The sequence below is a fragment of the Sinocyclocheilus grahami genome, unplaced genomic scaffold, assembly GCF_001515645.1.
Source record: "Sinocyclocheilus grahami isolate Dianchi unplaced genomic scaffold, SAMN03320097.WGS_v1.1 scaffold245.1, whole genome shotgun sequence".
Lineage (NCBI taxonomy): Eukaryota > Metazoa > Chordata > Actinopteri > Cypriniformes > Cyprinidae > Sinocyclocheilus > Sinocyclocheilus grahami.
This window is the reverse complement of record NW_015505424.1, coordinates 41524-51897: the sequence shown is the minus strand read 5'-3', so window position 1 is coordinate 51897 and position 10374 is coordinate 41524. Positions and strand designations below refer to the sequence as shown.

The window sequence follows — 10374 nt, the reverse complement described above, 5'->3', positions numbered from 1 at the left end:
ATTCTCGAGTCTCTTTTCATTTTAGCTCAGAAAGTGTCGGATATTTTAATTTGATGAAATGGCGTTTTAGAGATTCACACATTTTTTTTTTCATCCTGAGCTTGCTTGTGCTGCTGTATCAGAAAGAACAGGCCACTCGACTAAAAAGACATTAACAAGTAAGCCGGGCCAGTAGGAATGACCTACTGAAGATATGACATCTTTCACATGTTGACTGAGAGATTTTAATGTGATGCTGTATGTCAGTGACATAATGTCAGAACTTAAGTGCAACAGCTTTCTATGCTTTTTTCAATTTGATTTCCAAAACGGCAAATCACGTCAACGATAGCCTCGTGGGCAGCGTGTCGACAGGTAGCGCCATTGTGCTTCGGGCGTCCCGTGTTCGAGTCCCGGCTTGCGGACCTTTCCCAATCCCATCCCCCGTCTATCTCCCACTTATCTTCCTGTCTCACTACTGTCCAATCGATAAAACGCCAAAAATAAATCTTTAAAAAAAAGGCAATTCACACGCCTAGCGTAGCGTTAGACAAGCAACCATTAATGAAAATGGCGTTGTTAATAAAAATTATATATTTTTTAATATATTAAAAACAAATATATTTAAATATATTTGTTAATGTAAAATTAAATATAAATAAATATTATAGTATAGCATAAAAAGGTTTACTTACTTGAAATAAAATAAGTGTTAGCTAGCTGCCAAGGCATTTTTTTCTATTTTTTCTTTTTTTAGTTTAACTTGATATACTTATATGTTATAAAGGTTATTATAAAATGTATAAATATATTTTTTCATATTCTCTCTCTCTCTCTCTCTCTCTCTCTCTCTATATATATATATATATAGGTAGTTGCAATGGCAATATTTCAAATTTTTTATTTAGTTTAACTGTATACCATATATATACTGTTAAATTTAAATAAAATTCAAATGAAAACGGAAAATATAAAAACGAATTCAAAATATATAAAGTTATAATAGTATATCAAATTTACTAAAATAGCACTGCTAAGAACCACAGATTTTATATTTTATGATATTATTTAAATATTAAAAAGTTGCTCAGAATGGACTGTCATGATGCAGTTAAGGCCACTGTTTTGTTCTGAGCCACAAGGTGGCAGCCCTGCGATAGTCGTGGCATCACTGACACTTTTCAAATCAATGTCAAATCAAGGTGAGCTTAGATGGGGCAGCTTTCTCTCTTACACCACATGTTTGGATGAAACAGCATTTAAAAGGCAATTAGTTAGTGTTTAATGCCATGCTTTAAATAATAGCCTCACCTGCTTTGCATTTCATATCTTAAAAGTCTTTAAAACGCTAAAAATGGAGACCACCAGTGTTTATGTAAAAAATAAAGGATGAGAAATGCTAAGAAGCCCATGCAAGACTAAACTAAACTCATACATGCAGTAGGCTAACAAACCAACATTATGGTCAGTACTTGACATAATTAGGCATGAATTAATATGACTAATAATAATCTATGTGGTGTAGGATTCACCTGTTTCGTATGACTTGGCGGGATGTCTATCCTGTGGGAGAATAGAGATGGCGGAATACTCCAAGCGTTTGGCGAAGATACAGCAGCCCCTCGTGAATGATCAGTGTATCACACCCATTCATTTTCACTGTGCTTGTTTTGTGCTAGAACAATTCAGTGATGAAACTTTCACATGTATTGCACTTTATCCCAGAGTGTGGCTTAATAGTTTGGGGTCTTTTGAAGATACTCCAGAACATTTCTGGAGTTCTCTGTTTGATCATGTTGTTGTTGCAGTTGTTATGGTGCTCTGGTTAGATGAGAAAATCCATTTTCACCAGTTTACAAAATCCAGCCAGACAGCGAATCTTCAGCCAGACTTCAAAACATTATGGCGGATTACTGAGGAAACCAAAAAAAAAAGATGCCATGGCAACAATAGCGGGTTACTGAGGAACCTATCGTCGCTATGGAGACTGCATCACTGGTGCTCTGGTTAGATGAGAAAATCCATTTTCACCAGTTTACAAAATCCAGCCAGACAGCGAATCTTCAGCCAGACTTCAAAACATTCTGGAGGATTACTGACAAAACAAAAAAAAAATGCCATGGCAACAATAGCGGGTTACCGAGGAACCTATCGTCGCTATGGAGACTGCATCACTCCAACGTGATTAGAAGTATCCAGTCGAAAGTGCTTTCAGCCTCTGATCTTTCCCCTCCCACTTGTCTTCAGTGATCTGTACACAATAGTAAATCTCTGAATTTGTGCTTGAATCTGAACTATTTTAGATTTGAATTATTAGATCTTTGAACGCTGCATGAGTAGTAGCTCTAACTGGAAAAAAAGCTGACATATAGCATCTTTTGCATCTTTCACTGGTTGCTATGGAACGGTCTCGACGAGACAACAACACACAATAGAAGCACACAAATTAGTCATTTAAGACACGTATTCCAACAAGTGCTATGTTATCTGAGTGACGCTTGTCCAAAATGTAAGAAAAAACACAATAACTTTAAATAGGCTACCTCTTCTTTCATTATAATAAGCGCTTCCCTCCCTATTCTGGTGCGAATAAACAAAGTCAAAGGCATTATGTCAAAGTAGATTATGCAATGCAATGAGTGCATTTGTATAGAATAGCTATTAACTTGTCATCAACGAAATACTGATTTTGTGGCAAGATGTTTTAACATTTACCTTAAACTATTTTTATGTTAATGTTACATTTTTATTACGAGTAAGTCATTCAGTAGTGACTGGTGTCTTTTCGATTTCACTAGTAAACTTCTCATTAGTACTTACTTTTGCTACCTTTTACCATTCCTGAAGTAACAAGTAACTTGACTGTTTCTGGAAGCTAATTTTTTGTCATTGAATTTTATGGGGATTTGTGGCACAGATATTAACAGCTCCCTTCCAATTATATATATCTAATTGTTGCTGCATTTATTCCAGTTTTTACTAGTACACCTTTGTTAGATACTATTACTTATTTATGAGGTGCACATATATATGCCAACAGTAAGTAACATTTCTTACAGTATATCATTAGATAAAATTGCTTTTTAATTTGTCAAATGTAAAGACTAATCAGAATGGCTGTATAGTTAAAGTAAGATTAAAAATGTTACTAGTGCACGCTAGTCTGAAGTGAACAGTTCATATATTAACCTGACAGAATTCAATGACAAAAGGTTTGTTACCAGTAACAACGAAATAAATCACTACTGCACTGCACAAAATAATAATAATAATAATAAAATCAAGAACATGTCATGTTTAAATAAATGTTTCTTGTAACTAGACCTATTAGAGTGATTTTTTTTTCAAAGTAAATCCTACACCATTTTTTTTCCCAGTGTGGGATTTGGAGGGACTACTTGAATAGAAGTACTACAGTGTTAAACAAACTGTAAAAATAGGGCATGATGTACTGTATTAATATGAAGGAATTTTCTGTATTGATTTTTTTTACAGGTGTTTTACCTGTATTTTTAATTTTGCACTGCATTGCTTTGTGTTTTAGGGTTAAAGGAAATGTATGTAAAAATTAAATGATAATATCCTGGCAGAAATTTACCAGTACATTTTCATTTTTTTATATCTGAAATAAATAAATAAAGTTACAATAGCAACTGAAACCCATACTACTGAATTACTTAGGCTACTCGTAATCAAAAATACTAATAAAATAAAAACAGATGCTAGTTAGTTTTAAGGAATACATGTTAAAGCGGCTTGCCACACTGATGTCACATATCGCCCATATGAACGAACGTACTCTAAAGCAAACGGACTGAAAGCCGATAGCGGCTTCCTCCTCACAGTGAAATGGTTCAGTCAAACAGGTGATGCACACTGCGTGGGACTGGCGCGTTAGACATGTAACCACTTCCTCTGCGTCGTGGAAATGGAGGGCGACACACTCAGCAGCACTTGACAGTCATGACACGAACCTAGCGTTGCCATCATCACGCAGACACGCGTCTAGAAGAGCCTACACGTCCGTGAACATCTTTTTCATGTTTACGCAGTTCTGGTTGTTCTGAGCGGGGAAGTTGGGCTGCTTGAAGGCGCTGTTGATGCCCTCCTCAATGACCATGTACTCCGACTTGCTGAGCGAAGACGTGCTCCGCGTCTTCTTCAGCTCCTCGGAGGAGGACAGAGGCTGGCAGCTGCCGATGTGGAGGTACTGCGCCTGCTCCTCTCCCTCAGTCTCTCGGTGGTAAAAGTAGTTGAAATTGGACACGATGACTGGCACTGGCAAAGCGATGGTTAGCACGCCCGCGATCGCACACAGGGAGCCGACGATTTTGCCCCCTATGGTGACTGGATGCATGTCGCCGTATCCCACGGTCGTCATGGTAACCACCGCCCACCAGAACGCATCAGGGATGCTGTTGAAGCCCGAGTCGGGATCATCCGCCTCGGCGAAGTAGACGGCGCTCGAGAATAAGATGACCCCGATGAAGAGAAAGAAGATCAGCAAGCCCAGCTCTCGCATGCTGGCTTTGAGCGTTTGCCCCAGAATCTGGAGCCCTTTCGAGTGCCGCGAGAGTTTGAAAATCCGAAACACTCGCACCAGTCTGATGACCCGGAGAATGGCCAAGGACATCGCCTGCTGGCCGTTGCCTTGCCTTTCCGCGAGCTCGGTCCCCAAAGTGATGAAATAGGGTATGATGGCCACGATGTCAATAATGTTCATGATGTTCTTGGAGAACGTGGCTTTGCTGGGGCACGCGAAGAACCTGACGAGCAGCTCAAAGGAGAACCAGATGATGCACAGAGTCTCCACCACGAAGAACGGGTCAGAGAAGGGACTCGTGAGGTAAGGGTTAGTTACGTTCAGAAGTGGGGCGACCGTCGCCAGGTCTCTGTCGTCTCGGAACTCGGGTAACGTTTCCAGACAAAAGATAATTATGGATATCAAAATGACCAGCACCGAGACGATCGCGATGCCCCTGGCCGGACCCGAGCTCTCCGGGTACTCAAACAGCAGCCACACCTGTCGCTGAAACTCATTAGAGGGCAACGGACGCACCTCGTCCTTTATAAAGCCCTCATCATCTCGAAATTTCTCCATGGCCTCCTCCCCGAGCTCGTAGAAGCGTATCTCCTCGGAGAAAATGTCAATGGGAACGTTCACGGGTCTCCGAATACGCCCCCCGGACTGGTAGTAATATAAAATGGCATCGAAGCTCGGCCGATTCCTGTCAAAGAAATACTCGTTTCTGAGTGGGTCAAAGTAGCGCATTCTCTTCTTGGGGTCGCCAAGTAAAGTCTCGGGGAACTGGGACAGGGTTTTGAGCTGCGTCTCGAAGCGCAAGCCTGAGATATTGATGACAACTCTCTCGCAGCACTCGTGGTCTGGCTCATAGCGCTCCAGAGAGTGGTGCCCAGGCAGCGCCGCCGACTCCTCCAGCATGTTGTCGCAAGCAACAATTGTCATGCTATCTATCTATCTATCTATCTATCTATCTATCTATCTATCTATCCATCCATCCATCCATCCATCCATCTATCTATCTATCTAAAATCCATCATTCTTTTGTCTTTGAAATATGCTTAAAATGTACTTCTGAATGTACTTGACAAGCATTTATGGTAAACTAAAACATGGTTAAATCTATCTATCTATCTATCTATCTATCTATCTATCTATCTATCTATCTATCTATCTATCTATCAGTTGTAGGTGAGCCTCCCACGGGTACAAATGTGTCAGTATGAGGGAGGTTTGATTCTGTATCTTCCTCTCGCTCACTGGAATGTTTCCCAGAATCCGCACACTTCTCCGAGCACTCAGGGATAGCTCCTTTTAACACACAAAATGATTCAACAGTAGAGCATATTACCCTGGACATTTAGAAGAAAAGCAGCTCTTCTTCTGCCTGCTCTTTGTCTTCTGGCTATTTGACTGGGCTTTTATTTCCTACAACAAAACCATTTCGAAATGTACATTTAAAGTTCAAGGATGACTTCAAAACCTTTACAGGCACAAGTCGTTTTTGTTCTGTTTACTAAAAGCAACAAGTAGAGGAATATGACATGATATTGATATGAATCTGCAGTGTTTTGAAGATCTACCTCAGCCAAGAACTTTATATTATAAATTGTGTATTTATGTAAAAGGTTTGAGCCCTTTCATTAATTTTACACTCGTGTAAAACTAAAAATGTTCTCATGTCAAAATGTCATCATGTCTGTTATGTGTGGTTACACTGGCTTCAGTCCATAGCTCATATCAACTCCTAAATATTTGCCTTAAATATTTGCTCCAATATTTAACTTTGTTGTTTGACTCATTCTCATTCTTGTGAAAAGAACATCATGTGAAGCGAGCTGTTTTCACACACCAATCTGCTTTTTGCCATCCACCCTTGTTTGAGGTGAGAGGGTGGAGTTGTTGTCATTGTCTAGTGAGTAGCTGCAGATCCAAAGCTGGGCAACTGAATTAGATTCCAAAAAGTACATTTTATAATGCTCGTAATCAGATTAGTTACTTTTTTATGGATTACATTACATATTATTCACACAATGTTTACAGTGTCGCTTAATGGTCACATTGACGCGCAGGTAAACAAATTAAATATTCATGTTCATAAATGTTCAAGTGTTTAAACAATTTATTTTACATTTTTATGATTTAATTATTAGCTTTATATTAACTCACAAACCCACTGCAGTTCTTACATTAAGCCCAGTTTGGGAAACATTATAGAAACTAATGTAATGTTTAATGCATTTTATGATGTTGATGTCAAAAAAATGGAATATAGTTTCTTTCTCTTTGCTTTTTTAATGCAATATGGTACATTTAATGGTAAGTTTAAAACAAGTTTGATAAAAAAAAGTAATCTAAAAAGTAGTCAGAATACATTTCCTAAAATAAGTAACCTAGATTACGTTACTACAGTTTTCATCACGTAATCTGTACTCAGGACTACAATTTGTTAGTAATCTACCCAGCACTGTGCAGATCTGAGGAGTCTTCATTAGTGCTCTTGTAATGGTAATTGAATTTGCTTCTTCAAACTGTTCTCCAGTTACATTGCTCTGTCCTCCTACTCCTTCAGAGAGTCTTTTGTGTATGCACAGTTTGTCCTTGGGATTGTTTTCAAACTCTGCGTCCACACGTCATTCTTGACGCATTTGCCAGGCAGATGTGACACGTGCTCATGGATACACTCACATACTAAAAGAACAAGCACATGCATGCTGTTGGTTTTTAGCATGTTGTTTGTGGTTGCTAAGGTGTTCTAGAGGGTTATTGGTGGTCACATGAGCAATATTTCTGTGAAATTTGGTGTAAAAAAGGTCCATTGTCTATTGTCAATAGTGTGGCGATGCATGAAGCACAACTCACACAGAAGTCACTTTCAAACTAAGCGGTTGTCTGATAGGGAATAGGGAATTTTTTGCCTTTTTCACTGATTAATATTTAAATGACTGTATATTGTCTGTGAAATTATGTTGAACAGTGGCACATAAGTGTGATCAAACCTTAAGTCAAAAGAGTTCAGCCTAATGTCTCTGATCTGTAGATGTGGTTCGGCTCCCTCCACCAATGCAAGTCTAATGGAATTTTTGTCCATTTTATGGTCCTGATGACTATTATCACACATTTCCTCAATAAGCCACACAGTTTAATGACATATTTCCGGTTTAGTATAAGTTAAACTCAATCAATAGCATTTGATGATTGGAGCATAATAAATCAAATTGAGCAAAATAGCGATGCATGAAGCACAACTCACACAGAAGTCACTTTCAAACTAAGCGGTTGTCTGATAGGGAATAGGGAATTTTTTGCCTTTTTCACTGATTAATATTTAAATGACTGTATATTGTCTGTGAAATTATGTTGAACAGTGGCACATAAGTGTGATCAAACCTTAAGTCAAAAGAGTTCAGCCTAATGTCTCTGATCTGTAGATGTGTTTCGGCTCCCTCCAGCAATGCAAGTCTAATGGAATTTTTGTCCATTTTATGGTCCTGATGACTATTATCACACATTTCCTCAATAAGCCAACTTTCAGACAGCAGCGAGTGTTTGAAATAACTTCTGTTTGAGATCGATGTGGATTATGATCACCATACAAGGCAGAAATATTTATATGGGATGCAAAAGACTATTCACACTAGCCATTACCACAGTAAACATGGTAAATACGACCGCTTGAAGAAATCAGACAAATCATATAGGATAAAACAATCGTGTATTTATTTAGTTACATATTTTATCTGTCAGTAAGTCTCTTTATACCTGACTGTATGATGTTCCTATTTAGCTCCGTGTATGTCATAAAATATGTCATAATCATAGTTTTGTTCGGGAGCTCCATCTGTTTCTCTGACTAAAAATATAACAATGTATTGGGACTAAACTTCTGTTTGAGATCGATGTGGATTATGATCACCATACAAGGCAGAAATATTTATATGGGATGCAAAAGACTATTCACACTAGCCATTACCACAGTAAACATGGTAAATACGACCGCTTGAAGAAATCAGACAAATCATATAGGATATCACAATCGTGTATTTATTTAGTTACATATTTTATCTGTCAGTAAGTCTCTTTATACCTGACTGTATGATGTTCCTATTTAGCTCCATGTATGTCATAAAATATGTCATAATCATAGTTTTGTTCGGGAGCTCCATCTGTTTCTCTGACTAAAAATATAACAATGTATTGGGACTGGAGAGAGTGCTAAAGCTACTCAGGTCATATTTTGATGGAAAAAAATATAGAAATGATCATTCTTTCTAAATGTGATGTATACTGTCTGTGACTACAAATAAACAGAAACAGATACGACTGAAGAAGAATTGTTGAATAAAGTCATTATTTTAGTTTTCTTTGCGCATCAAAAGTATTCTCGTAGCTTTGCAAAATTGAAGTTAAAGCCACTGATGTTACATGGACTGTTTTACCGATGTCCTTACTACGTTTCTGGACCTGGGAACATTGCAGTTGTGTTTCTGTCTATGGGAGGGTCAGAGAGCTCTCAGATTCCATCAAAAATATCTTAATGTGTGTTCCGAAGATGAACGAAGGTCTTACGGGTTTGGAATGACATGCGGTAATTAATGACAGAATTTTCATTTTTTGGGATAATCTATCCCTTTAAATCAGTTACTCGGTTTCCACAGACCTATTTCATGATCTGATAGTCAGTGTTTTATAATCAGTTCCAAAGCTACATATAATAACTTGATCAGTCACACGAAAGTAATCAGAATAAATATTGACTCAGCGTGACCAGGGTGATGTTTCAAAATATATTACCGAGTGTTTACGTACCATATGAACAGAGATGTGGTCTGTGGTCGAGTCATTTGAAAAACTCCACATCGCTATCAGCGATTGACAGATTCCGATTCCAGTAGCTTTATTGGCATGGTAAAAAGGGTTTACCAAAGCAATGATAGCGCTCTGATCCAGTGCTGTTGAGCATTATCAAATTTACAGGCAGCAATGAGCAGCGAATCAGGCAGTGACTGACAACGCTCTGATCCAATGGCATCAGTGGGGGTGGGGTGCTGGTTCAATGTATATATATATATATATATATATATATATATATATATATATATATATATATATTAGTTCAATCATATTTTAGTTTTAACATTTTGTATTTTAAGGGGATTTTTCAATACTAAATGTTTACTAAATATTTACTCTAAAATGTTGCACCATGACGTAAACACTACATGACTGTATAGCCCTATATTTAAATTTATAAACAGGGCTTCGTATTCCCTACTTGCTGGGAACATTGTTTCCAAACATAATAACTTCCTTGTTTTAGATTATAGATTATGACTGACAACGCTCTGATCCAATGGCATCAGTGGGGGTGGGGTGCTGGAGGGTTCAGCTAATGAACCCTCTCTCCCCTCAGCTAATGAGGGGAGAGAGGCAATGGCTCTAGCCACCAGGCCACCCACCTGTGCACGACCCTGATAGCGCCTAAATGAATCTGAGGTGATCAGGTGATACAAGTCCTAGCTCTCAGAAAATTCCCAGTTCACAAGCTGTAACTACGATTTCTACGAGGATGTGAAGGCTCTTTACAAGTTGGTATCTCGTAATCACAGTAATTACAACGCACCTTTATTTCTGATTAGTTTTCTGATAAACCTTCTCTTTGTTGGTGAAATGATGGGATTGCATGACATTGTTCCAAAGAGGCATGTAAAGGGCGGGTTTTAGTGAAGTGGAGCTTCTGGTCCGACGGTGCAAACACAGTGTGATTTTGGGCTCAGTGCTACAAGTCTGAGGCTATGAGCCCCGCCTGGACCACTGAAAGCACTGGTTCGCACTGGCCCGATAGTGGAAAAGCAGTTAATGTCTTTCTTAGC

At 38.5% G+C, this 10374-nt stretch overlaps 1 protein-coding gene across 1 annotated transcript; it reads right to left on the bottom strand.

Moving 5' to 3' along the window:
- Positions 1-1981: 1981 nt before the first annotated feature.
- Positions 1982-5446, bottom strand: LOC107598116 (potassium voltage-gated channel subfamily A member 3). Its single transcript, XM_016289381.1, has 2 exons — positions 3779-5446; positions 1982-2074 (listed from the first exon to the last, which is right to left on the bottom strand). The coding sequence occupies exon 1, from the start codon at positions 5444-5446 to the stop codon at positions 3995-3997; it is 1452 nt and encodes a 483-aa protein (XP_016144867.1). The 3' UTR covers positions 1982-2074; positions 3779-3994.
- Between the last annotated feature and the right edge of the window lie 4928 nt (positions 5447-10374).